Raw genomic sequence first — 26,804 nt, 5'->3', positions numbered from 1 at the left:
TTCAAGCCTCTGTGCTCCTTGCTTGCTGACCTAAGTCCCTTGGTCTGCAGCAGGACACCCCCTTTCCGAAAGGGCGCGAAAGGACTCCGGGGAACACTAGGCCTGGGGGGGTTTGTGTTTACGAGCGGCTCACCGCCCGGGCACCGGCTTCTCCCGCACCGAGCCCCCACTTCTGGCGCTCCCCCCTTTCAGACGCTCCAGGCTCGCTCGGACTGAAGGCTGGCCCTGGGGTACCGGTCCTCCCTGCTCCCAGGTCGCCGCTTCCTGAACGAAGCCCGGCTCCCTTCCCACCCGCGCCTGTGCCTCTAGCAGGGACCGTGCAGCGCGCGCGGCCAGCGGAGCGGGGCACCGCCGGCCGCGCCGGCGAGGAGCCGAGCTCCGGGCCGGCCTAGCGAGTGCCCGCACCGTCGCAGCGGGAACTCACGGGATGCGGACACCGGCGGGCCCCGTCCACTCAGCCCGGCAGTGCTAGGGCAGGACCCCGGGCTGCCCGCCCCGCCACCGACGACCCAACACTACGCACTTTGCGCGCAGCGCGGACCCGCCCCCCGGCCTGCGCGGCCCCGCGTCCGCGGGGGGTGGGCGGGGCGACCCAGCGGCCCCGCCTCCGGGGGGGTGGAGCCGGCGCCGCACATGCGCCGGGCGAGCTCCATGTCCGCGCTGCGGGCGCTGCTGGGGCTCGGGCTGCTGGCCGCCGGCTCCCATCTGCGGCGCGTCCCGGGCCAGGCCGGCGCCTGCCGTGCGGGGCCCGCGTGGTGGGGGACGCGGCGGCCGCGCTCGGGCGGCCCCGGGGAGTCGGCGGGCATGGCGAGCCCGGCGGTGAAGTACCTGAGGTAGGCGAGGCCGGGGCGGGCTCGCGGGGGGCGGGAGCGGGGACGGGCCGCGCGCGGGGCGCCGGGACTGAGGCTGGGGGTGTCCGCAGCCAGGAGGAGGCCCAGGCGGTGGACGAGGAGCTGTTCAACGAGTACCAGTTCAGCGTGGACCAACTAATGGAGCTGGCCGGGCTGAGCTGCGCCACGGCCATCGCCAAGGTCAGCGGCCTGGGCACCGCCGAGTGGCGGGGGACAGCGGGCCGGGCTGGCGCGAGGCCGCCCAGCGCCCCTGACTGCCCTCTGACCCCGCCTCCAGGCCTATCCCCCCAAGTCCATGTCCCGGAGCCCCCCCGCCGTCCTGGTCATCTGCGGGCCCGGGAATAACGGAGGAGACGGTCTGGTCTGCGCGCGGCACCTCAAGCTCTTCGTGAGTGTGTGGGCGAGGACCCGGGCGGCGGGGCTTCCGGGACCCGGGCTCGGACGACCCTTCTCCTTTCCTCCAGGGCTACCAGCCAACCATTTACTACCCCAAAAGGCCGAACAAGCCGCTCTTCACAGCGCTGGTGACCCAGTGTCAGAAAATGGAAATCCCTTTCCTTGGTGAAATGCCCTCGGAGGTAGGTGGCTCCAGTGGGGTCCTCCCCTTCCCCAGACACCGCCGGTGTCCTGCTCCTCCTGTTCCCGGGCCCAGCTCGCTCGCTGATCTCTCTGGAGGGTGGACTCCGTGCAGGCGGGGGCGGGGGTGCCGATCTGGGCTGTTTGAGTAGGGGGAGCCCCTGCCAGTGGACATGCTCCGTCAGTGCCCTCCTGCCCCTTCCCCGAAGCCCCTCTCCCTTCACTTCCCCGGTCAGTGCTCTCCCGCTGAAGTCAGGACCTGTAAGCAGTGAACTGCCTCATCCTAAACCCCCTCCTTTAGTCTACAGACTAGGGGTGGGAAGTGAGAACTTTGCTTTTAACACATTCAAGAGCACAACAGCGGAAGAGACTGGGATGGTGCAGAAAAGGCTTGTCCTGGGACGCCTGGGTGGCTCAGTGGGTTAAGCAGCTGCCTTCGGCTCAGGTCATGATCCCAGAGTCCTGGGATCGAGTCCCGCATCGGGCTCCTTGCTCGGTGGGGAGCCTGCTTCTCCCTCTGCCTCTGCCTGCCATTCTGTCTGCCTGTGCTCGCGCTCTCTCTGATAAATAAATAAAATCTTAAAAAAAAAAAAAAAAAGGCTTGTCCTGACTTCTGGCCTCAGGCCGTCCCCCCTGTACCTCCCCAGGGTCCGGCAGGCCCTCAGAACTGACCTGTCTGGGCAAGCTCAGCTTGGCCTAATCAGTGACCAGCTTGCACTAGGCCCGAGATGCCTCCTAAATCAGTGACATTAGTTGTGCCTCTGTGAGTGGTGCATGCAAGGCACAGCAGTCTCCCACCAAGGGCCCCCTGTGGCTGCGGGCTGTGACGTGCTCCCCTTCCTGCCCCCCACAGCCCATGCTGATCGACGAACTGTACGAGCTGGTCGTGGACGCCATCTTTGGCTTCAGCTTCAAAGGCGATGTCCGGGAGCCGTTCCGCAGCATCCTGAGTGTCCTGAATGGGCTCACGGTGCCCATCGCGAGCATCGACATCCCCTCAGGTGCTGGGTCCGAGGAAGCTGGGGAGCGGGGGCGGGGACTGGGGTGGGACCCTGCCCTGAGACAGGCACCTAGGCATCCTCCTTCTTGACCCAAGGCTCAGACCAAGCTTAAAGCTGGTCTGAAGGGGCAGAACACAGCTTTGTGGGCCCACAAAAGGGCCAGGGAGCAGAGCTGAGGACTACTGCCCGTATGTGTTGGATCCAAGCAACCAAAGCCCAGGAGGCCATGGAGCTTCAAGGATGTAATGCAGGTTCCTCAAGCAGGGACACGGGCCTCCCACTCCAGGACAGGGGTAGAGCAGGGCACGAAGAGGGACAGATCTCGTCCGCTTTCCCTGAATACCATCCTCTCCTCAGGATGGGACGTGGAGAAGGGGAACTCCGGAGGGATCCAGCCAGACTTGCTCATCTCCCTGACAGCACCCAAAAAGTCGGCCACCCAGTTCACTGGGCGCTACCACTACCTGGGGGGTCGCTTTGTGCCACCTGCTCTGGAAAAGAAGTACCAGCTGAATCTGCCGCCTTACCCCGACACCGAGTGTGTCTACCGTCTGCAGTAAGGGGGGCCAGGCGGCCGTTCCTCCCAATAAAGACTTTGTGGCCCCCTCCCGACCCGCGGAATCTGGGGAGCCTTCCTGGCAGTAATGGGTGACGGGCGGCGGGAGCCAGAGTGCGACCTGGCAGACACGGGGCCACCTCTCCTTGGGGTCAGAACCGGCCAGGGAGGCAGCTGGGGCGTTTGGGTGCAACAAACAGGGACTTCCAGAGGCTGAGCAAGCTCCCAAGTGAGGTTCTCTGAGCTTTCCCCTCCCACTCAGCAGGGTGGCGAGACTATGGGAGGTGAACAGAAGGAATTTCTTTGGAGGCTTCCAAGGAACCCCTGATCTGTATTCAGAGGTTCCCCGGCTGGGAGTGGAGAAGCAGGAAGCTCACACAGGCTGGCACAGAGTGGTTTACTCTAGTCTGGGGGGCCGGCGGCCTGCGTCTGCAGCGGCCCTGTCTGCCCGCAGCCCGAGCTCTCCCTCTCTGGGTTAGAAGCTTCAGGGGACGCTGCCCACACCCGGCTCTGAGCAGCTGGAGTTCACTGGTCCGCCTCCCCCTCCGGAGGGCACAGGAGACCTGGTCAACTCGGGTCCGAGTCCGCAGCTCCTCAGAAGGGGGTTCATGGAGCCCCACACGGGCCTGACCTTCACAGTCTGTTCTGCTTCTGTCTCACTCTCCGTCATCGCCGACTGCAGCAGCTCGTCCCCGCGGCCTCCGCTCGCCGCGGCTGCCTGGGCCGGTGCGAGCCCCGCTCCCGGCCTCCCGAGTTCCGCCGCCCTCCTCATCCCCTTCATCCCTTACATCCTCCTCCTCCTCCTGAGGCCGTGGTCTTCTCTTCTTGCTTTTCCTGCTCTTCCCCTCCCTGTGCACTCTGCTTGCTGCTTCCCGGGCCCCACCGTCCACAGCAGCCCCCTGCACCGCGTCCTCTGCGTGCACGTCCCCCTCCTCCGGCCGCCGCCGTCTCTTGTGTCTGCGCCGCAGCTTGGCACATGTGCCGCTCTCTGCCTGCTCTGTCCCAGCACTGGCTTCAGCCTCCTGACTTCCGGCCCCTCCATCTGGGACTCCCGGCTCCTCTGCGCGGTGCTGCCTCCTCTTTCTCTTCCTGTGGCGCTCATCAGCTCGTTCCCTGCTCTCCTGCTCTCCGGGTCCACTCGCCCGTGCGGCCCCCCTGTCCGCATCCCCCACCGCCGCTCCCTCCTGCTCCTCTGCCACCACTGCTTCTGGCTTCTGTCTGGTCTTCTCCCTGCCTCTCCCGTCAGCCTGGCTCGCGTCTCCCCCACACTCTTCTTCTGCTCCCCTGGCTGTTGCTATGGCATCTCTCTCCTTCTGCTTCTTTTTCTTCTTCTTTTTTTTGGGGGGCTTGCTCTCAGACTGTAGGTGAGGCGTCCCAGGGTCCTGGCCTTTGAGACGAGCCAGGAACGCCTGCTCCTGGGCCTCCAACCGGGCAAGCTTAGCCTTCATGGTGATCCCGAGACGAGCGGCCCTGAAACAGACAGGGCCCGGCTCAAAGCGAGGTACGGGGTGAACAGGCCTGGTCCTTGCGGGTGCAGGCAGCGCTGGTGGGGGGAGGCGGGGGACCCCTCCCTGGGGTGAGAAGCGTACAGAAGAGGCCACCCCACAGGGCTTGCGATGGGGAGGAAAGAAGGGACCCCAAGGAGCTGACCGCCACTTACTTGTGTGCCGTGCGCCCTTCGCAGGCCTGCAGCAGCATCTCATCGGTCAGACTGTTGGGGGGAGATGAGGAATCACAAACAGCTCGTGCAAAGGCCTGACCTCTCCTGCCCTCCGAAACCTCCCTTCAACACGGAGTCCCTGTTCAGGACCTGGCACTTTCTAGGTGCAGGGGAAGCAAAGATTAGTGTGACATAGTTCCACCCGAAGAAGCCCAGTCAGGCCTGAGACTTGGCCCTTTCTGTCCTCCCACACGCCCCCAGCACTAAAATGAGGTCTCACATCTTCGGAGGCTTGGGTCCCTGGTTGTCGTCATCACTGTGACTCTCCAAGTCCTTGTCTGGCTTCTCCCCACTTGACGTCAGTGTGGCCGTCTAGAAGGAGCGATCATGGGGGTGGACAAAGCCCCCTCAACACCACTGCCAACCCCTCTTCCCTCCCGGAAGCCCCCCCACCCAGAACAGGCAGCCACAGGTGCCGATCTGCCAGGCCCCAACACAGCTCCCTGGAGACCCACGGAGGGGGGGGCCACAGCGTACCTCCACCCTAGCAGGAGGTGGGCTGCCAGGGTAGGGGTGGCGGCGGTGGAGCCCACTGGTGGGCTCTGGGCACCCACTCACGGGTGGACACTGGGTCCTGGTGTCCCCTGATGTCATCCCATGGTGCTGCTCACCACCCTTCCCCACGCCTGCCCGCAGTGCTTGTAACTAAGACTGAGAACCTACTCTGGGCCAACGGGCTGGGACAGGAGCCGAACAGGCAGGAGACCAGTTGGCCCAGAAGAGCCGATGCGGGGGGTGGAGGACAGAACACAAGTGCTGCCTGTGCTGGAGGAGGGATACTGCTCCGACTTCAGGGTTTGGGGACATTTCGGGAACTCTGTGAGCTCTCGACGACCACCGCAAGTGGGCAGGTGAAGGGGGAAAGGCAGCAGGGCGCGCTAACGGCCGCAAGTGGGACCAGCACGTGCAGAAACCTGCAGGTGGAAGGCGGCACCTTCAAAAGAATCTGATCCTGTCCCAAGGGCAGAGGCCCGAGAACGGTAAGAGCAGGACAAGACCGCAGGGCCCGGGGAGCCAGACAACATCAGGACGGTCATCCGCGGTCAGGGACGAGCCAGAGCCCCAGTGCAAGGCGTTACGAGAGTGCTCTGGCCGCTGTGGCAGTGAACTGACTGGGCTGGGCAGTGAGACCGGGTGGGGTCTGGGTAGGAGGCTGTGCCGGCAGGAAGGCCTCGGGGATGGGGAGAAACGGGAAGGCTTGCTGCAGAACACGGAGAGCCCTAGTATGCACCAGGTGGCCGTGGACCGGGAGTGCGAGTGGGATGGGGTCAGATAACCTGTCGGGTCTCCTCTGGCTTCTAAGTCCTCTGCACTGGACCTCCCCTCCTGCCCTGCTCTGGCGGCTGCCCGTGCCCCACCACCCAGGCCCCATCCCCAGGCCCATGGGACCTGAAAGTCTAATTCTGGTCGCGGCTCTGCTATCTAAGCAAGTGATGTCTGACAATGTTAGGATAGTTCTAGAAGAGCGAAGGAGGCATGTGAAGCAACGGTTCAGGCCGAGGGGACCAGGGAAGGAAAAAGGATGGACCCGAGCCCCTCGCACCTTCACAAACTTCTGATACAGCATGTTGGGCTTGGGTTGACTACAACGGGTGGTCTCCTTAGAGAGATGCCTTAGCCGTACTCCATCCTGTGGGGAGGTACCAGTGAGTGGGGGACGTGGTGTGCCCCTCACCCCACACGTCCCAGACCTCCACGTCCACTCGCCCATCGATCAGCTCCCCGTACCTGCCCGGTTTCCACAACCAGGCCGGCTGCAGTCCTGTTGAACAGCTCATTCCACCAGTGGTCTGTGAACTCCTTGGCAGGGTCATGTCCCACCTGCCAGAGGGAGAAGTATGAACTCCGAGGACCTGTCCCTGCTCTGTCCCTGGGGTCCCCTTCTCCAGCCACACAGACCTCCCTCAGCCCGCCCAGCCTTACCCCACGAGTGTCCTGCTTCAGGGTCACCTTGAGGGCCTGGGTGATGCCATTCTCCTTCCGGCCCAGGCCTTTGCCTGCGGGACAGTGAGTGACCCGGTTTATTGTGCCGCCTGCCCCAAGCCCTCACAGCACGAACACATGCCACTCCTTGTCACAACGCACACGGAGCACTGGGGACACCCTCCAGTCCCCCTCCTTCCGGCGCCTCTCCATGCAGTGTCCCTGCCTTTGTCTGCGCCCGAGCCGTCTCTCCCTCGTGATTGTTTCAGGACAGAGGCCGCGACCCGTACTCCCCCCCAGACCTCCCAAACACTTCTTTCTCACGACCCGCGGTCACATTTCTTCCACTCACCCCTTTTCTGGAAAAGTCAGAAATTTTCTTCTGCAATTTCCCTTTAAACTGGCTTTCCCCCTCCAGCTGAACGGACTACTTATGGATGGCCCAGGAGGAAGCTGCTCCCCTGGGCTCGAGCAGGGAGCAGGGGGGACGTGGAGGGGCCCCCCAGGGCTGACCTTGCGTCCATCCATGCTTCAGCAGCTGTTTCTCAGCAAACTTCATCCCATGACTCTTGACCTCTGGGGTGATGCTCATGGTGAGACAAGAGTCCCGATTCTCAGTCCCTCACAGGAGAAGACGCCGTCATCACCCCTTCAAGAGAAAAGGAGAAAGCGCCCAAATCATCTATCAGCTCCAGCCTGACTGCTCTCCTCAAAATTCTTTTCTGAACTTGGGGCAGAGACAGAGGAAGAAGGCCTGGTCTTTGCTGGGGGGGAGGGGCTCCTGTCTGACCCCAGAGAGATCATCAGCATGTCCACAAGTCAAGCAGGATTGGTGTAACTAGTAACACCTAAGTTTACAGACTGCTCATCACGTGATTACTTCATTTAATTCTCCAGCTCAGGAGGCGTTCTGGAACGTTCCATCCGGGAAAATAGCATTCCTCCTTTACAAAGAGAAAGTGTGACTTGCTCTGGGTCACACAGCTAGGATGTGTAGCAACTCAGCCAGACGGCCCGCCCTTGGAGTCCCGCCCTTGGAGTCCCGCTCTTTCCCGCCACGTGGTGACAGCCCCTGCAACTCACTGCCACACAAAACCAAAGCAATAAGGGATCTTTAGCCTGAGTCGTGAGAATACTGAAGGGAGCCGTATCTCACAATCACGCTCCAGCACTCACGATACTCTCAAGTGTGGGGGCTCCGTGACTCTTTCTCGCTGCCCGTCTTCAATCTTGCTGCAACACCCTTTTTGAAACTCTAGCTTAGGAAGGGTACCCTTGAGGCCCCTGGGTGGCTCAGTGGGTTAAGCTTCTGCCTTCGGCTCGGGTCGTGATCTCGGGGTCCTGGGATCCAGCCCCGCATCGGGCTCTCTGCTCAGCAGGGAGCCTGCTTCCCTCTCTCTCTCTGCCTGCCCCTCTGCCTACTTGTGGTCTGTCAAATAAATAAATAAAATCTTAAAAAAAAAAAAAAAAAGACGAAGGGTGCCTTTACTGAGCATTTCATACATAACAGGTTGATTCCATGTATTGTTGTTGTATCTTATTTAATGCTGATCGTCCTGTGGGTGGCTAACATCTTTAATTTACAAAGAAAACAAAGCCTGGGTCACAGAGCTAGGGAAGAGAGGGGAGCTGGAAAACAAGCCCAAGCTGCCTACCTGCCTCCAACGTGGCCTCTTCCTACCACGCCACAGTTACCAGCAGCATTTCTTTATAGTCGCACAGGTGCTCCTCCGTTTGGAACCAGATAATGGCATTATCCGGCTTATACACTAAATCTGCCTCTGAAATGGTCAGGCTGGCTTATCACACAAGACACACAAAACTTAGGGCCACCACTGCTGACTCACTGAAAGTTAAGTTGTATAAAGATAATTTATTATAAGGCGCCTTCCTGGCTCAGTCCGTTAAGCGTCTGCCTTCGGCGCAGGTCAGGACACCGGCTCCGGGACTAAAGAGCGGCAAATTCAGGATGACTTCCACTTCTGTTCACGGTTCTACTGTGAGGGGCGATTACCCAAAACCCCGATTCCTTGAGAGTCCCGACAGAAAAGCGGGGGGCGAAGAAATGGCTCTTGAATTTATAAGGAAAGTAAAATTCGAACACTGGGGCCTTTAAGCCGGCCTCCAAAGCCGGCCTCCTCCCGGAAGGCATCCCGGATCCATCAGCCCCCGGATTTTGGTAGAAACAACAGTTAACACCTGACACTGTCCTTTCCTCGACGCCAGCCTGCTGACCGCTTTACACGGACCATCTTCTTCACCCTCGCACCGACCTACCAGGACGGGTTATTACCCACATTTGCAAACACACGAATCGCAGGGACGTTCATTCCTTGCCCAAACCCAACAGCCGACAAGTAGAGGATCCAGGATCCCAGAACTGGTGTGAACGACCCCTCGGCCTCGCGGAGCCGTCTGCGCTCCCTGGCCTACGGCTGACCGCCCGGTCACCGGAAACCGCACGCCCTGAATCGGCGCCGGCCGTCGTTCTCTGACCCCGCGCGCTCAAGGCCGGCGTGAACGCGCTCAGCCGGTGCGGCCCGGGGGCTTGACCGACCGGCCGCGGACACTGCGGACGGAAGCTACGAGGCCCCAGGCCGCAGGGTCGCGAAGGCTGCGAGCGCGCGTCGGGAACCACCTGCTCTCGGGTCAACCCGAGTTTTCTCACGTTAAAGCGGCCGGGGTCACTCTTCAGACCGCGGTCCACAGGTCCCCCTCCCCGGTCTCTCGTCTCTCCTGCTGCAGCTCCACCCGGTGCGGCTACTGTCCTGACTCCGCCTTCACTCCCGAGCCCGCCTCCGACCGCCACCGTCCGGAGGCGGTCGCCGCTTACCGTCAGCGCCGGGCCCCTCCGCGCGAACACGTGCGTCCTCCGGGCTGCGCGCCGCCATCTTCCCGGAAGCTGCAGGCCGGCCTCTCTAGGCCGCCCGCACCATAGAGACGCCCGCCCGCACCATAGAGACGCCCGCCCGCACCATAGAGGCGCCCGCCCGCACCATAGAGGCGCCGCCCGCACCATAGAGACGCCGCCGCCCGCGAGGCCGGCTGCGGGGCGTTTCTCTTACCTGTCCGGTTGCCGCGGAAACGGGCCCGCGCGCGTCCTCTCCGGGGTTCGGCGTGTTCCGCTTCCGGCCGACCTGCAGCCCGGGGGCGGCCGAGGGGCTCGTCCTGATCCGCCCGCGGGACGCCGAGAACAGCTTTGGCAGCGACGCCGCGCCAGTCCCGCGCCCAGAGACGGGGAGGGAAGCGCGGGGCGCGCACGGGCGGCCTGAGCGGGGCGCCCCTCGGGGGCGGCTTGCGGGGGCGAATGCTCAGCCTCCGGGGCAGTCGTCCGGGGTGTCCGTAGGCTCACCAGGCCCTTGCGGGCACCTGCCGGGTCGGAACCGTTGATGCGAAGCTGCGGGAGAGACGCGGGCCCGGAGCGGGGCGGGGGGCGCGGAGCTAGAGGCGGACCCGATCGCGCGCGGGGCTGGCGGCCCCTCGGAGCAGCCGTCGCCGAGGCGGAGAGCTCGGCCGGAGCAGCTGCACGGGCGCCGACCGCACGAACTGCCGGGGCTCCGCAGCCGCCGGCCGCTGACCCCCGCTCCCGGTCGCGGTGTTCACGGTGACAGGCGCCCTCCTCCGCCAGGAACCGCGGAGAAAACCAGCATCTCCCGGCAGAGCTTTGTCACGTGGCTCCGTTTATCGCAGTTCATCAAATTTTCCCCGTAAACAACTTTACTTTTATTAGTTTACTTATTGGGGGGGAGGGGCAGAGGGAGAGAGAACCCCAAGCAGGCTCCACGCCCAGCACCTGCAGCCTGGGGCTCCCTCTCAGGGCCCTGAGATCGTGGCCTGAGCCCAGATGGAGAGTCTGAGGCTTAACCAACTGAGCCGCCGGGCGCCCAGCCCTGCTTGGTGTAAGAATGCTCCCTGGGGACACAGGGACGTTAAACCGTGGTGGGTCTTGCTTAGTGAAATTCCTAATTCCACGGCATCAGGGATGCGGGATGCTTGGAAGCCGCTCAGAGGCGGCTGGAGTTGGGGAAGGTCCTGTGAAGGGGAGGCGTGTCTGAGTCCTTTCCCCTTTCCACCACTGGTCGTGAGACCTTGAACAAGTCACTTAAAAGCACCCTTTCCCTGGTCTGTAAAATTAGAAGACCGGACTAGTTCAGTCATTTTTACAAACTCGGCCTGTGGTATTGGGGGCTGCTGAGGGAGCTCCACAACCCGGCTTCAGTTTCCACCACGTCTGCCTCCATCTCTCTGTCCCCTCCACCCAGCCAATGTCCTGTATCCTACTGTGGTCATGGCAGAGGTTTGAAAGTGCCGGAATGAGGCAATCTCAAGGCGCACAGTTTGTGGGCTCACAGTTTGTGTGCGGCCCACTTTGCAGGCCACGCCCCAAACCTCGTGGCCACGGTTGTCTGACTCAGGGTTCCTAGTCTGGCCTAGGGAGGTGAGCAACTTGTTCTGCCTGACTCACTCGTTCCAGAATTATTAAGCATCTTCTGTAGACCGAGGGCTGGTCGTATAAGGGTGTCCAGCCCTTGTCCTGCTGGGCCTCACTGCCTTGCCGGGATATAGTGTCGCGGCCGGCGCGACACCACGACCAGGGTCGAGAGGGTAAGAGGACGGTGACACGAAGACGAGGCGTAAGGAGATGGGGACAGGAGGGACACAGTGGATGATGTCCAAGCAGTGCCAACTTTATTACGAAGTGTGCACGATTATATAGAAAGCAGAAACACTTAGGGGAGACTAACCACCCGCCACATACCAAAAGGAGTTTCTCCAGGCTCCTGTTTACCAGTTCCCTTCGGTTAAACACGCAGACATCCTGCCGCCAGCGTGTTGCTTACTTATAGAAAAGTTCCCTATTTCCCAAGCTTCCCTTGATGAAGGGACTGAAGAAGGGCGCCAGGTGCATTTTACGGCCCATGCAAGAACAGCAAGGTCCAGTCGTGGGTTTAGGACTTAGGCCTGCATTGTCCCGTTCCTGATAAACCCCAATGGGTAGTCACCTAGGCGATCATGAGACTCCTAGCACAGACCCTTTTTCAGCGCTACTCAACCTTTCCATTGCTGAGGTTGCTTAACCCCTTAATGTCAGGGAGGCACAAGTCAGGGCCTGGTTTGGCTCATATCTCAAGCTTCTGCGTGGCTTCCCATAATATAGCAAGTTACCAAGACTTTATGTCACTTAGAGCTCTGGCCAGGTAGGGACACAGTCCTGGGGCCTCAGTGCAGGGCCCCGGGGAGGAGCTTTCTGAAGGAGCCTCCCTTGAGGGTGCAGGCCGGGCCCTGGGATTGCAAGAGAAATGGGCCTCAAGGAGTCGCAAGTTGCATGGTCTCACGCCTCCTCACAAGGTGGGAATAAAGGCCAATAGGACAGAAAAGGCACACGACTGTCGCGACTATGTACGTGGTCTGATATGCAGATAACACGATGCACAGAAATACTGCATATACTCTTAAAAATGGAAAAATTGTTAAGAACCTAAGTATCTCACAAGAGAAGAATGGCTAAATAAATCAGTGTAACCATAAGTGGACTAATATTTAGCCATTAAAAAAGGATGTCGAAGAAGGACTTTTGATAACTCGGGGTAAATATCTGTGATATAAATAAAGGGAAAAAAGCAGATACACAATGGTACCCGTATGGTGAGGGCTCATCCCTGTTAAAAATCCATACACAGGGGCGCCTGGGTGGCTCAGTGGGTTAAAGCTTCTGCCTTCGGCTCAGGTCATGGTCCCAGGGTCCTGGGATTGAGCCCCACATCGGGCTCTCTGCTCAGCGGGGAGCCTGCTTCCTCCTCTCTCTCTCTGCCTGCCTCTCTGCCTACTTGTGATCTCCGTCTATCAAATAAATAAATAAAATCTTTAAAAAAATTAAGAAAAAATCCATACATAATAGCGTTGGAAGGAATAAAACACTCAAGAATTTAATAAAATATAACAAGTGAAGACCTGCACACGAAAACTACAAATGTCCCTGAAAGAAATGAAGGAAAATCTAAGTGAATGGAAAACTGTCAGTGTTCACGGATGGGAAGACTTACTAATGTTTCAGGTCACGATACTCTCCAAATTGGTCTCCAGATTCCATACAATCTCCATCAGAATCCCAGCTAGCTTTTTTGCATAAATTGACAAGCCGATCTTAAAATTCACAGGGAAATTCAAGGGGCCCAGAATTGCCAAAACATTCTCAAGCAAACAAAATCAAAGGACTAATGCTTCACTAATTCAACATTTACTACATAGCCACAGTTCAAGAGTGTGGTTCCGGCATAGGATAGGTGTACAGACCGATGAAATAGAATTCAGAGTCCAGACAGCGACCCATACACTTAGGGGCAATTAGCTTGGAACAAGAATGCAAAGGACACTATCAGGAAATTCAAAGACAGGGACGCTTGCGTGGCTCCGTTGGTTAAGCGTCTGCCTTCTGCTCAGGTCATGATCCCCGGGTCCTGAGATCCAGCCCGCATCGCATCGTGCTCTCTGCTCAGCGGGGAGTCTGCCTCTCCCTCTCCCACTGCCCCTGCTTGTGTTCCCTTTCTCGATGTCTCTCTCTCTGTCAAAATCTTTTTTTAAAAATAGGAAATTAAAAGACATTAACAGAATGGGAGAAGATATTTGCAAATCCTATGTCTGATAAGGTTCTAATATCCAGAATATATAAAGAGTTCTTAAAACTCAACAATAAAAAGACAGAACAATTTAAAAATGGACAGGGGATTTGAAAACACGTTTCTCCAGAGAAGATCTACAAATGGCAAATTAGCTCATGAAAAGATGCCCAACCTTATTAGTCACCAGGGAAATGCAAATGAAAACCACAGTGGGCTCGCATTTCACACCTACTAGGATAAGTGTAAGTTTTTAAAGGGTAATGACACAGGTTGGAGAAGAGGTGGGAAAAATGTGGAAAAATCATGTCTTGCTGGTGGGACTGTGACATGGAGCAGCTGTCCTGGAAAAGGGGTTGAGAGTTTCTGAGAAAGTTAAACAGAATTACCGTAGGACGCATGGTCCCGCTCCTGCGTGTGCACCCAAAGAGAACCGAAAACACATGCCTGTACAAACTTGTACATCAATGTTAACAGAAGCGTTATTTAAAACACTCAGAAAGTGGAAGCAACCCGTATGTCTATCAACTGGGATAGATAAGGAAACACAGCAGAGGCACATAATGGAATGTTACTTGCCCCTCAAAAGGAGTGGAGCCCTGGGGCACACTACAACGTGAGAAAACTTGGAAACTTGTCACGTTTAAGAAACCAGAGACCAAGGTCACATACATGCCGGGATAGGCAATCCACAGGCACAGGGCAGTTTGGGAGGGGCGGTGGGGAGTGACTGATCTGGGTGCGGGGCTTCTTTTTGCATTGATGAGTTCTGGAATTAGACCGTGGTGGGGGTTAAATTCATGAATATCCTAAAAATGACTGGATTATACTTTAAAAGGGTGAATGTTATATGTGAATTATATCTTTAAAAAGCGCGTAGGCACACTATGCGGGAAGAACTCTAACCTGTTACGTGCGGTGATTCCCGGGTGAAGGGATTACAGGTAAGCGTTTCCTCCTCTTTGTACCTTTCCCCTGAGTTTCAAAAAAATTTAAGATCTACTTATTTATTTGAGAGAGAGAGAGCAGGAGCTGGAGGGGCAGAGGGAGAGGGAGTCTCACACCCACTCCGCACTGAGCGGGGACCCCGTGCGGGCTCTGTCCCAGGACCCTGCGCTGAAACCAAGAGTCAGATGCTTGGCGGAGGAGCCACCGGCTTCTCCCGCAACGAGCGGAAACTGTTTCATCCGGAAAAAGGGTAAAACAGCAGATGGGTGCAACTCCGAGCGCGTGCTCAGGGACCGGCGCGGAGCAGAGAAGCGGGATCCGAGCCGAGGCGCGGGAGGAAGCGGCACCCGGGCCCCGCCCCGTGCCCGCCCCCGCGTCCGCCCCCCGCCCTGCCCCCGCGCCCGCGCCCGCCCCTCCGAGCCCCCGCGGCCCCGCGCCTGCCCCTCCGAGCCCCCGCGCCCGCCCCCGCGCCCGCCCCTCCGAGCCCCCGCGCCCGCCCCCGCCCCTCCGAGCCCCCGCGCCCGCCCCGCGCCCGCCCCCGCCCCTCCGAGCCCCCGCGGCCCCGCGCGCCGCCGGCTCCCCCGCGCCCCCTGCCGGCCCTCGGGCGCAGTGCACGTCCCCGCGGCCGTCAAGGCTCCGAACGCCGCGCGCCCGGTTCCGGAGTGTTCGGAAGGACAGACACCAAAACGTCGACGTCTACTCTGTGTGGTGGGACTGAGGGAGATTTTCACTTTCTAGTGTTTTTTTATGTTTGTTAAATTGTTTACAATTAAGTATATTAAATAAGTTATCATGTATCAAATCAACCATATTAAATAAACGGATACACTATTGCTACATCCTCCTGCAATCAGGCTTAAAAGAAACAATGCAAGTTGACTTCGAGTTGAAAAAAATTCATTTCGGCTTCATCTTCACATTTCCATGTCCAGATTCCTGGAACGTACCTGGTGCCTGGGAAAGCTAACGGATCATGTTTTGCTTTTGTTTTTGGGTCCCCCTCCCAGGATGTCCAGCGAGTTGTCCCAGACCTGCGGCGCCGCGACCCTCCACCAGCGGCCCTTCAGACCCGAGCCTGCCGCGCAGGCGCAGAAGGGAACGAGCGCGCGCGCGGCAGGTGCTCCTGGAGCAGAGGCTCAGCGCGTCTTATCAGGCGGGAAGAGCAAAGTAGGGAACGGCTTGTGGGATACCGTCTCAACTGCACTGAAAAAGAACAAGGGGCACCTGGCTGGCTCAGCCAGCAAAGGATTCTTCATTTCAGCTCAGGTCATGATCTTAGGGTGCCCTAAGTGCCCCCTGCCCCCCCCCCCATCATACTCTCAGAATAGAGGTGGTTGATAAAGCTGAACGTTGGCCCGCTTGGGATGAGGACAAGGCGTCCCCCCCCCCATTCCAGTCCTCTGAGACTTTGCAGGTGGGAGGAAGCTGCCGGCACAGCCAGCCCATGCCCCCATCTGGACCTGTGCAGCTCCGTTTGGAGGTCCTGCTCAGTCCCGAGGTGGGCATGCTGACGCCCACTGCTGGGGAGCCTCAAGTAAAGGGGCTGGAGGGACGGCCAAGACAGGGGGCTCTGCCCAGGACCTCCAGGCAGGGTGGGACCCCCGGAAATGAGGCACAGTCTCCTGCCAAGGCTCCGTGGGGGCACCTGAGGCACAGGGGTGAGTCCTCATGCTGGGCACAGAGACGGGACTAGAGGGAGTGAGAGGGAGGGGCGGGGGGGCATGCTTTTCCTAAAGGCTGACGTCCTCCCCTCACCCCCCCATCGACCTGCAGTGATGCTGGAGTCCAGCCCCACAGGGCACCCCAGCCCCGGCCAGAAATAAGCGTGGCCTGGGGCTTGCAGGGAGGAGAAGGCGAGGGACCTCTCCCTCGGGGAGGCAGGGAGGTGGCCGTGTGTGAACTTCACAAGGAGGAGAGAGGCCCCTGCCAGCCACCCCAGCCTCTCCCTCAACCCCCTAAAAGGCCATCTTGCCAACATTCCCCACCCCCCATGCAGCGGTCTCAAGAGGAAACTGGGAGCCGCTCACCACCAGCCGGGATCAAGAAGGTTCACCAGCTGACCCTGCCTGGTGGCTGGAGGCCGAGTCCGGGCGTTAGAGGAAGAGAAGTCAGGACTCCGCGCTTGTGCCCAGCCCAGCTGGGAGCAGCAGTGGCAAGGCCCTCCCCTCAGAAGGGCAAGCCCAGCAGCTACCTCCCTGCTGAGCTGAGCCTTGGGGGAACCGGGAATGTTCCCCACACATTCATTCCTGGTCCACCCCCCCCCCCCCCCGGTTCCTTCCCCACCCCATCCACAAAGGGTTTTTCTGCCTCTGTGGGATAGTGCCAGGCCCACCTCCCGTCTGCGCTCAGCCTTTCATGGGCTCACATACCTGAGACTTCCAGACCCGGGTTCAGAAGCAAACGGGCAGAAGAGAGGGTGGGGGTGAGCCCAGGGCGGAGGCTGGCCTGGGGGCGGGGGCTCTCTGCGGGAGGCTGTTTGTTGGGTGGAGGCCAGTCAGATGCGCGGGATCAGGGCGTCCCGGCCCGAGACAGGGGCTGTTTGTCTTCTCTCCTCTGGGGGGGTGGGGGGGACCCAGGAACAGTGCTGGAAGCAGTGCTGACCGCATCTCCTAAGAGAGTCCGTCAATCCCCAGAGGAACCTGAGCAGGTGGGGTGGGCCCCTGTTCGGCCCCTGCGGAAAACCCTGCAGCTCCGGGACTGGGAGGATCCGGGAGAGGCGCCCAAGGGGATGAGTGGGCACGGCAGCAAGTTCCAGGCTTGACTCCGCAGCTGCCTTCCCTGTGGGTTTGTGCCCTTCCCAGCGGCTCCTCCTCTTTTTCAGGCGCCTGAAGAAGCCAGGTGTCCTCAGGCCCTCCCCTCCCGCCCGGTTCCGAAAGCACCTGATCTCAAGGACTCAAACTACTGACCCGGGATTGCTGGGTGGAGAGAGAAGAGGCAAGAGGGGATTGGAAGCGAGAACCTTTGCCACAAGGTTATTCCCAGCCTCTGCACGGACGGCAAAAGAAACACGCTTATTCTGGGTGTTGAAATGTTCTACATAAGGGGCTCCTGGGGGGCTCAGCCAGTTAAGCGTCTGACTCTTGGTTTCAGCTCAGGTCCTGATCTCTTGCTGGGCTCCGTGCTCAACAGGACTGAGCCGAAGGCAGACGGTTCACCGACTGAGCCACCCGGGGTGCCCAATAAAAAAATCTTTAGAAATATTCCATATGTTGGACGCCTGGGTGGCTCAGTGGGTTAAGCCGCTGCCTTCGGCTCAGGTCATGATCTCAGGGTCCTGGGATCGAGTCCCACGTCGGGCTCTCTGCTCAGCAGGAGCCTGCTTCCTCCCCCTCTCTGCCTGCCTCTCTGCCTACTTGTGATCTCTCTCTGTCAAATAAATAAATAAAAATCTTTTAAAAAATTAAAATAAAAAAAAGAAAGATTCCATATGTTGATCTCGGGGGTTAGTTCCATGGTGTGTACGGGTGTAAATATTACTGAGCTGTCTATGTAAGATCTGTGTCCCCGAATGTAAATTATGCCTCGACAGAAAGGTCTGAACACCGACTGTGAATTCCGTGGGAGTGTAGACTCTAGGGCAGACTGGAGACTGTGTTCCCACTCAGGGAGGTTAAGGACCTCCCTTCTCTTAAGAATTTACACTAAGAGGAGGCGGGACAAATAAGCTGACCTCTCTTCTGGCGAGCTTTTCAAAGTCCTTCTCAGAAATTCCCATTTTTTCCTCCCAGGCACCGAAGCCCCTCCTTGTTGCCAACCTGCCCTCTCTCCCACTGCAGTTCCAACCACGTGCTCTGTCCTCCGCCGAGTCCCGCCATCCCCAGCCTCACACCAAATCCCTCCCGAAGCTTGAAGCTTGGGGACAGAAGGGACCCATTTCAACCTCCTCACCAACAGCGCCCCCACCCCGTCTCTTTGCCCTGGGGATGTCTATCCTGTTCTGATCCTGCTCCGACCCAGGCCCCTTTTCCGGTGGTGTGTGCCAGCCGGTCCTGCATCCCACATCCCCAGCTGCTGGCATTTTGTTGCCATTGCCTGCAGGATGAAGAAAGGGCCCCTGTTATCCAACAATAGGGGGAAAGACAGAGACAATGGGAAATTGTGCTTCCGATGGGGTGGGGCCAGAGAAGGAAAGGACAGACGGACAGACAGGGGGCTGTACAGAAGGGGTTGGGATTTCTGGAAGCCGCTAGAGGTCCGCTGGAAGTCTGCTTCCCACCTTGAGAGCCTCTCCCTGCAGGCGATGCGCACCCAGGTTCTGGAGGACAGAGGTGAGGGCTCTGTGGGACGAGGGGCGGGGCTGCTGCTTCAACTGGCCCGTGTGGAAGTGCAGAGACGGGATCTTGACCGTGGTCTGTGAGCTCATCCGCAGTTCATCCTCACACACAGCGGCCCAACGTCTTCATAGCCACCATTCCATCTGCTCCTTCTCCAGGCCGAGAGCATCTAGAAGAAACGAGGCACCCCACCCTCCACATTCCTCCAGGTAATCCTTCCTGGGTGCCTCCTTCATTCCAACCTCTCTGGGGGTCCCCAGCCCCAATCCCAAGCCCCACATCCTCCCCAGGCCCAGGACAGTGAGCCGTGCAGAGAAAGGTCCAAGTCACAGGCTGGACACCAGTCACCTAGCCTAGCTTAGTGGACTGGCAGGTGGACAAGTTCTTGGCACCTTAGCTGCTCCTGGGAGATCAGGGCAGAAGCACAAGGAGCAGCCCTGCTGATCGGGTGCCCAAGTCCCGGGGCTCGAAGGTGCCTGGACCTGCCAGGGGTCCCGCAACGCCTTCACTGGAACGTCTTCCTGGAGCAGGACAAAAAGCAGCCAGTCCCTGCCTCTCCCATCTCTGTGAAGAGACCAGCTTCTAACAGGTAGGCGCTGGGGGCTGTTGGCTCTCAAATTCTCTGCAAGGGCTACAAAGAGGGTATGTGTGTGCCTGCTTAGAAACACACAAACACAGACCAGGAGGAGCGTGAGCCTGCCGTCCTCTTCCTGGCTGTGCGACCTCACTGCTCCCTACAATGTGTGCACCTTTGAACAGGTGTAAGGGGGGACCTGTAATCATTCCCACCTAAATACAGGATACACGGGACAAATGCTGGGGCGGTCTCACGTGGGTCTCCCGGTGGGTTCCCAGCCCAGGTACTTCCCCTCCAGGCCCCGGGAAGCCCTCTGCACGCAGTCCCCAGTTCTCCCTTGCAAGCGCAAGTGGGGCCTGGCCTTCATTTGAAGGAGGAGGGGCTCAGCCCCCTGGCTTCCGGCTGTTCCCACGGTCCAGCTCTCCTTCCCAGAATCCTTAGCGGGGACTCATTCATTAACAAGCACACACATTTATTTAGCACCTACTGTGTGCCAGAAACTGTCCTGGGTGCTGCAGATAAAGGCTAACACAAACATGGAACTTACTCTATACTGGGCACGATTTTAAGAATTCTAGCATGTTCCTTTGATGAGATAGATGGGAACTGCTATCGGCATGTTTACTGCTGAGGACACCGAGGCAGAGAGAAGTAAATAACGTGTTGGAAGTCATGCAATTAGCACTTGGAGGAATAGGGGTTAGGAAACGAGTAAAGCCAGGCTAAAGGTGTCCTCAGTCCAATTTTTAAAAAATGGCCAAGTTGATAAAGAACAGATAACAATAAGGGGAAAAAATCAGGGCACCTGGCTGGCGGTCCATAGAGCCTGCGACTCTTGATTTCAGGGTCATGAGTTCGAGCCCCACACTGGGCAAGGAGCCTACTTAATAAAATAAAGAAAAGAAAAAGAAGGGGGGAAATCTACTACTGAAATAGACAGCTGTTTTTGGTATTAGTGCTCTAGCTTTTTAACCACTGGACACCTCCCTGATACAGCCCACACATGCCCAGGTATCACTCTCAAACCCACACTGCTAGCTCAGTCGCTAATAAAAGTACTTCCAAGAATGGGGGCCAGACCGGTGAAGCAGGGGGCCCAGTAGAGCAGGTCACAGCACACTACAGTGCGGCCAGCGAGGGAAGAGGAAGGGTTTCCCAGAGGAGGTGAGGCCCACAGTGACGCCCAGGAGAAGGAAGTGAGAGCGAATTCAGACTCTCTTGGAGCCAGAAGTCCAAGGTGTCTGGAACACAGTGCTGAGGGCACGGGAGGCGGGGGGGGGGGGATCCCAGAGGGCCCTGGTAGCCAAGGTTAGGAGCCCAGACCTTGTCCCTAGGGTAAAAAGAGCCAGTGTGTTAAGCAGGAGAGAGACAAGATCACGTTTGGGCTGGCTCTGTTGGAGAACGGTGCTGGGAGAAGAGAGAGACTGCAGCGGCCATCTGGGTGGCCAGACTCGGGAAGTAGCCCCTGGGAGGGGGAAGGGCAGGGAGGCCGTGGAGGGGCAAAAGAGGGATGGCCCTGGAGGCCTGGGGGAAGGGAGTTTGCCACTGTCCCTTCCCCCATCACCTTCCATTTGCCCCCTTCAGCCCCCTGCTCTGTCCCCATGCTTTCCAGCGGGACAGTCCCTTCTGAAGGATCCCGGATGGATGGGATCGTCCATCTCCAACCCTGCTCCCTCCTCCTATTTCTAGTCCCAAGAAATGCCGTCTGCTTGTGCTCTTTGTGCCCTACAGACAGCGCTGGGCTGACTCGCCATCATGTCAGGTCCGCTCAGTCTCCCAACACTCTGCCACTTCCTTCTCCCTTGGGCCTTCGCCATCCTCCACGAAGCCCTGGGGGACGCAGGTAAGACCTCAGCCCTGCCCAGAATTTGGGGACCGGTCGGGGAGAGGCTTCAGGTGTAGGGAAAGTGGATGGGGCAGCTGTTGGAGGTGCCCAGGGAGGGCCATCGCTAAGTGTGGAATGAAGGGGAGCGTTGGAGGAGTCTGGGGTCTAGGGTCTGGATGGGCACTTGCGGTGGGGGTCAAGGGGTTCCTGCCACTGTGGCCCCCTCTGCTCAGCACCCCACCCCGGTCCCCACTACCTCCTGCCCCCCATCCACGAGGTCATTCACTCTCATCGTGGGGCCACGGCCACGCTGCCCTGCGTCCTGGGCACCTCGCCTCCCAGCTACAAGGTCCGCTGGAGCAAAGTGGAGCCCGGGGAGCTCCGGGAAACGCTGATCCTCATCACCAACGGCCTGCACGCCCGGGGCTACGGGCCCCTGGGGGGGCGCGCCAGGATGCGGAGGGGGCACCGGCTGGACGCCTCCCTAGTCATCGAGGGCGTGCGCCTGGAGGACGAGGGCAGGTACCGCTGTGAACTCATCAACGGCATGGAGGACGAGAGCGTGGCGCTGACGCTGCGCCTGGAGGGTGAGGCCTTGGGTTCCCCGCCCCCTCCTCTTCTGCTGGGCTGTGGCCGCCCCAGCTCGGGTCTCCCAGGACTGCCCCCGCCCGCCGCCGGGGTCCCCCAGCCCTCTCTCCCGTCCGCCTCCCCCCCCCCCCAGGAGTGGTGTTTCCGTACCAGCCGAGCCGGGGCCGGTACCAGTTTAATTACTACGAGGCGAAACAAGCGTGCGAGGAGCAGGACGGGCGTCTGGCCACCTACGCCCAGCTGTACCAGGGTGAGCGGCCGAGCCGGGCACCGCCCAGGCCTCTCCGGGATGTGCCCGGCCCCGCGGGGGCGAGCTGTGGTCCGGCGTCTGCTGGGACCCCTCTAACCCCCGACCCCGTCTCCCCCTGCCCGCCAGCGTGGACCGAGGGCCTGGACTGGTGCAACGCGGGCTGGCTGCTCGAGGGCTCGGTGCGCTACCCGGTGCTCACGGCGCGCGCCCCGTGCGGCGGCCGGGGGCGGCCGGGGATCCGCAGCTACGGGCCCCGCGACCGGAAGCGCGACCGCTACGACGCCTTCTGCTTCACTTCGATGACGGCAGGTGAGGGCGCGGGGAGGCAGGCGGCCGGCGGGGCGGGGATAAGAGCCGCGCGTCGGAAGGGGTCGTGGGGACGGTCTGGAGAGGCCGGCGCGGAGCGACATGCGCGCGGCCGGAGGGGACCCGGACTCGCCGTGGAGACCGCGCGTGGTGCCCTCGGTCCCCGCGCCCGCCAGGCTCTCCCCGGCCCCCGCACGCCTGCTGCGGTGGTGACGCGCCCCGCTCCGCAGGCCACGTGTTCTTCGTGCCCGGGCGGCTGACGCTGTCCGAAGCGCACGCGGCGTGCCGGCGACGCGGGGCCACGGTGGCCAAGGTCGGGCACCTCTACGCCGCCTGGAAGTTCTCGGGGCTGGACCAGTGCGACGGCGGCTGGCTGGCGGACGGCAGCGTGCGCTTCCCCATCACGTCGCCGCGGCCGCGCTGCGGGGGCCTCCCCGACCCCGGCGTGCGCAGCTTCGGCTTCCCGCGAGCCCAGCAGGCGGCCTTCGGGACCTACTGCTACTCGGAGTAGGGCGACCCGGGCCGGGCGCGAGACCTCCCGCCGCCCCCCTCCCGCAGCCCGCCACGGCTGGGGGTCCCGGGGTTCCGCCAGGCCGGGCGTGGGGGAGGAGGTGGGGGCGCCCGGCGGGACCTCGGACGCGCGGATCCCGCGGACCTCGAGCGCTCCCGCGGCCGCCCCGGGCGTTAAGCGACGGCTGTGTCCCCCAGCCCAGCAACACGAGGACTTCTCACGTCGAGGCGTGGGGCGGGGGCGGCCTGGGGCCCAGGCGGCCGACCTCACGCCAAGGGACACGGCCTGAGGTGGGGCTTCTGCCTCCGGGGCGAGCCTGCCGGACCGCGCGGGTTGCGGGGCGGGGGCCCCACCGGCGGAGGGCGCACTGCAGGCGCAGCCGCTGGAGAACGCGGGTGCTGTTGTGTCGAGCCCCACGCAGGGCGCCCTGCGCCCGCCGAGACCGTGCGGCTGGACTCCCGCCGCACGCCGCCCCCGCAGGCCTGCAGGCGGCCGAACCAACCGAGACGGCCCCGCCGGCCTCCCGCCCCGCGCAGGAAACGCAAACCACCGCGCAGCTGACGGGAAGCGGGCCCTGCGCGGGGTGGGGGGCCGGGCAGCCGGGCCACCCAGCCCAGCGCGGCGCGGGCACCGGACGGCACGGGCGCCCCCGCGGGCGGCGCGGAACCGGACCCGGAGCACCAGCGTCAGGCCGGGCGCTGCAGAGACAAGCGCGGACTCTGTTCCGTTTCTTTTCACGCTGCGTGTTGTTCTCGTGAGTCCGTTCGCTCGTCCGGGGTCCGTTCCAGCGGTGCCCGTCCACCGCGGCCAGCTCGCGCTCGCGAAGGGCTCCCGGAGCCCCGGGCACGGACCGCCCAAAGCCGCGGGCTGCAGGTCCAGGCGGGCCCTTGCGGTGGTCGCCAAAGAGAGTCCGGCCGGTGGGGCTTCGCGTATCTGGGCGAAGGGCTTCTTCAGCGACCCTCGGCCCCGGGTACGAGTGTCTGCCCTGAGGGCCGCTGAGACAGGGCCACGTGCCGCACTCACCGGTACTGTAGCCGTCGGCGGTGACTGTGGGCCAGTGGCGGCAACATCACCCACGGTGACTACGGCCCGGCTGTCCGCAGCCTGCGGGACTGGCCTCCGGACGGCCGCGCCTTGCAGCAGCTCCTCCCTCGGGCGGCCGGGGCCTCGCGGTCAGCCACGGTTCTCCTTATCCCAGCCGCTTAGGGGCCGGGGCCCGCGGAGCAGCCACCTCGAGCGCTGCCAGTCGCCGCAGCGGAAGGAGGAGGCAAGAAGCGCTGCGGAAGGCCTTGGCCGCGTGAGGGGCCGCGTCCGGGGACACCTGCCTGTTCCGCGGACCGCGCGTTCTCTAGGACCGCCTGCATGGCCTCGCGCAGCCGCCAGGGGGCAGCAGAGAGCAAGCCGACTCCGGCCTGGCAGGGACGCCGCAGCCCGGCCGCGTCCGGACCAGCCGCCGCTCCACCCGCCCAGGCCGGCCGCCGAGCCCGCGGAACAGGCGGGCGGCCGCCGCCTCCCTCTCCCAGTCCTGGCGTGCTAGGTCTGCGGTGAGAGCCCCGAAAGCCACGATGCCGGGCTCAGCTGCTCCCCTGAAGGGAGATGGCTTTCCCTCGGCGCGATGCCCTGACGTTGTCAGAGACCAGATGGGAACCGGCCCCAGGACCCTTCCACTGGCTGCAAAGCTTGGTGTTCTCACCCATGAATACAAAGCTTGCTAATTTTTACAACTACTCTCCACATTCCTATTACAATTTTTTTTTTTTTTTTAAATCATGGAGGACTGTAAACCTGCGCAGAGAGAGACTCGGCGGGCGGACCGCTGTATCCAGGCCTGACCGTTTTGAAGCAGAGCCCTCGGGGGCTCTGAATTCGCTCACTTGTGTTTGTGCTGGAGTATTTTTTTTTTATTTTAATTATTTATTTGTCCGAGAGAGAGAGCACACCTGTACAAGCCGTGGGGGGAGGCAGCCACAGGGAGAAGCAGGCTTTCCACTGATCAAAGAACCCAATGTGGGACTCAATCCCAGAACGCTGGGATCACGACCTGAGCCAAAAACAGACACTTAACTGCCTGAGCCACCCAGGCGTCCCTGTGCTGGAGTATTTTGAAGCAAATCTCAGACAGCCCATTATTTTTCCTCTTAATTCTCACTATCTATCTCTAACATATAGTGACTTTAAACAATATTCATAACTCCATTACCCATCTCCCCCAGTGGACATTATCTAATACATACTTCATGATCACTTTTCCTTGACTGTCTAAAAAATATAACTTTATAGCTGATTTGCCCAAACCAGGATCCCAAGTAAGGGCTGTACATTCTGTTGGATGGATTTTTCTTGGCTAATTTTTATTTATTTTTTAAAAGATTTTGTTTATTCGTTTAGAGAGAGCGAGAGAGAGTGAGCACACGCAGGCGGGGGGAGGGGCAGAGAGAGACTCTCAGGCCGACTCCTGGACGACCGCAGAGCCTCCTCGCAAGCCCCCGGCAGGGCTCCACTTCGGGATGCTGAGATCCCGACCCGAGCCTGAGTCAAGAGTTGGAGGCTCAACTAACTGACCCCCCAGGCCGCCCCCCGTTAATTTTTTAGAGTCATATCCCTTCCACCCTCACGTTTTCTGTGCCGTTTTGTTTGTTTAGGAAACCGCGTCGTTCTCCTGCTGAGTCTCCCCCATTCTAGATCCGGCTGAGTGTAACCTTGTCGTGTCATTTGTCCTCTGTCCTCTCTGTCCCCTCTGTCCTCTCTGTCCCCTCTGTCCCCCTCTGACCCCCACCATTATATTGAGACGTTTCATTAAACACACATTCACTGTTTGCCCAGGAGTCTTTCGTGAGTAGGACCGTGCGCCTCCTGTTCCGTCACATCGGGACGCACACGGTGTCTGGTTGTTGCCGCTGCGGCTGACCGGTACACTCTGTCGTCGGCCTGACGCGTTCATTGCAAATGTCGCCGTTGTATCAGCTGCCTATGGCTGTTGCGACAGATTGCCCCCCACGTGGTGTTTTAAGGCAACGGAAATGTATTCTTCTACGGGTCTGGAGGCCAGAAGTCCAAGTTGGTGTTGGCGGCGTAGCCCTCCCTGTGTAGACTCTGAAGAGGACGCCTCCTTGCTTCTTTCATCTTCTGGTGGCGGCCAGCATTCTCTGGTGTCTCTGGGGACATATCTCCTCTCTCTGTGTCTGTGGTCACATTGCTTCCTCCTCTTCACGTGTGTGGGCCTCCTCGCCTTCTGTCTTTCCTGAGGACACTTGTCATTGGATTTGCCCCCCACTCTGGCTAATCCAGGATATGACTGAATTTTGGGAATACTTTCATGTAATGAGTTACATCCCAAAGACCCTTTTCGAAACGAGTGAACATTCACAGGTCTCAGGGATTAAGATGCGGACGTATCCTTCTGTGCCCACCATCTGACCCCATACACCCTCACCTTTTTATCTAATGGCTACTGGGGATCACTGTCTAGATGCATCATTCCGGTAGAAGCACAAAATGAAGACCCTCTAATTTTGTTGTTCCTTCTTCCTTGATTATTAACTGCGAACTCTTCCATAAAGAAAGATGTCCCTCGTCGATGATGGTCACCCTAGAACCCATTCAGGAGAGGTCAGATTAACACTTGATTCTCTCCCATCTGTCTTAGCTAGGTGCCTAGGGAACGAACGCGTACATCCTCCCACAAATCCATATGTTAAAGCCCTAATCCCCAGTATGATGGTTTTGGACCCGGGGCTATCGGGAGGTCATCCCTTGATGACGCGATGACATCCTCGTCCTTATAAGAAGAGATTAGGGAGAACTTGCTTCTCCCCCATGTGCGACTCCGATGAGAACGCAGGAAGCGAGCCCTCACCACAAACCAGAGCTGCTGGCCTCGGTGCCGAGAGAGAAATACGTGTTTGTGTTTAAGCCGTCCGGCCCGTGGCAACTTGGTACAGCAGCCTGAGCGAAGACGGTGGGGGCCCCTCAAACCGGAGGTTGGGTCAAGGCTTTCCGTATTGAGCGGTGTATTGAGGGTCATGCTAAGAGGCCCTGGTGGGGGGCTGGAGAAGCAAGGCAGGACAGGGAGGCAGCCAACAGAGGGTGTGAGGGTGTGGGGTGGGGCTGGCCCTGTCCTGCCGGCTGTCCAGGAGCCCTGGGAGGGCTGACATGGGCTACGTAAGAGCAACCTTCGCCACTGTAATTCCTGTCTTTGCCTGTCGGTGAATCGGCATGAGGTGCCCCAGAGGAGCCAGAGGCCGCTTAGCTCCGGTGGCGTCCCTACTGTGACCCCTGGCA

General features: G+C 60.0%; 3 protein-coding genes across 10 annotated transcripts; 2 read left to right on the top strand and 1 right to left on the bottom strand.

Moving 5' to 3' along the window:
* The first annotated feature begins 625 nt into the window (after positions 1-625).
* On the top strand, positions 626-25,445 carry NAXE (NAD(P)HX epimerase). Of its 2 annotated transcripts, XM_082703441.1 has the most exons (6): positions 626-833; positions 923-1,031; positions 1,129-1,239; positions 1,316-1,429; positions 2,281-2,428; positions 2,786-3,040. In XM_082703441.1, the coding sequence occupies exons 1-6, from the start codon at positions 634-636 to the stop codon at positions 2,986-2,988; spliced, it is 885 nt and encodes a 294-aa protein (XP_082559567.1). In that variant the 5' UTR covers positions 626-633; the 3' UTR covers positions 2,989-3,040. The 2 variants fall into 2 exon arrangements, with proteins under 2 accessions (XP_082559567.1, XP_082559568.1); XM_082703442.1 differs by lacking the exons at positions 2,281-2,428; positions 2,786-3,040 and adding an exon at positions 25,364-25,445 and having other exon boundaries at positions 1,316-1,473.
* Positions 3,368-10,267, bottom strand: GPATCH4 (G-patch domain containing 4). 6 transcript variants are annotated; one of them, XM_082703419.1, is made up of 9 exons: positions 9,461-9,528; positions 8,475-8,621; positions 7,141-7,276; positions 6,628-6,701; positions 6,433-6,525; positions 6,248-6,334; positions 4,925-5,016; positions 4,645-4,695; positions 3,368-4,454 (listed from the first exon to the last, which is right to left on the bottom strand). In XM_082703419.1, exons 3-9 carry the CDS (start codon positions 7,217-7,219, stop codon positions 3,641-3,643), a joined length of 1,290 nt encoding a protein of 429 aa, XP_082559545.1. In that variant the 5' UTR covers positions 7,220-7,276; positions 8,475-8,621; positions 9,461-9,528; the 3' UTR covers positions 3,368-3,640. The 6 variants fall into 6 exon arrangements, with proteins under 6 accessions (XP_082559545.1, XP_082559543.1, XP_082559547.1 ...); XM_082703417.1 differs by having other exon boundaries at positions 8,475-8,656; positions 9,461-9,519; XM_082703421.1 differs by lacking the exon at positions 9,461-9,528 and having other exon boundaries at positions 3,368-4,159; positions 4,190-4,454; positions 8,475-8,652.
* HAPLN2 (hyaluronan and proteoglycan link protein 2) lies at positions 18,584-23,105 on the top strand. 2 transcript variants are annotated; one of them, XM_082702189.1, is made up of 6 exons: positions 18,584-18,675; positions 20,775-20,886; positions 21,102-21,455; positions 21,590-21,706; positions 21,833-22,015; positions 22,243-23,105. In XM_082702189.1, the coding sequence occupies exons 2-6, from the start codon at positions 20,799-20,801 to the stop codon at positions 22,521-22,523; spliced, it is 1,023 nt and encodes a 340-aa protein (XP_082558315.1). In that variant the 5' UTR covers positions 18,584-18,675; positions 20,775-20,798; the 3' UTR covers positions 22,524-23,105. The 2 variants fall into 2 exon arrangements, with proteins under 2 accessions (XP_082558315.1, XP_082558314.1); XM_082702188.1 differs by lacking the exon at positions 18,584-18,675 and adding an exon at positions 18,824-19,055.
* Positions 25,446-26,804: the final 1,359 nt, after the last annotated feature.

The sequence above is a fragment of the Mustela nivalis genome, assembly GCF_964662115.1.
Source record: "Mustela nivalis genome assembly, chromosome: 16".
Classification (NCBI taxonomy): domain Eukaryota; kingdom Metazoa; phylum Chordata; class Mammalia; order Carnivora; family Mustelidae; genus Mustela; species Mustela nivalis.
This window is presented reverse-complemented; position numbering and strand designations above follow the sequence as displayed.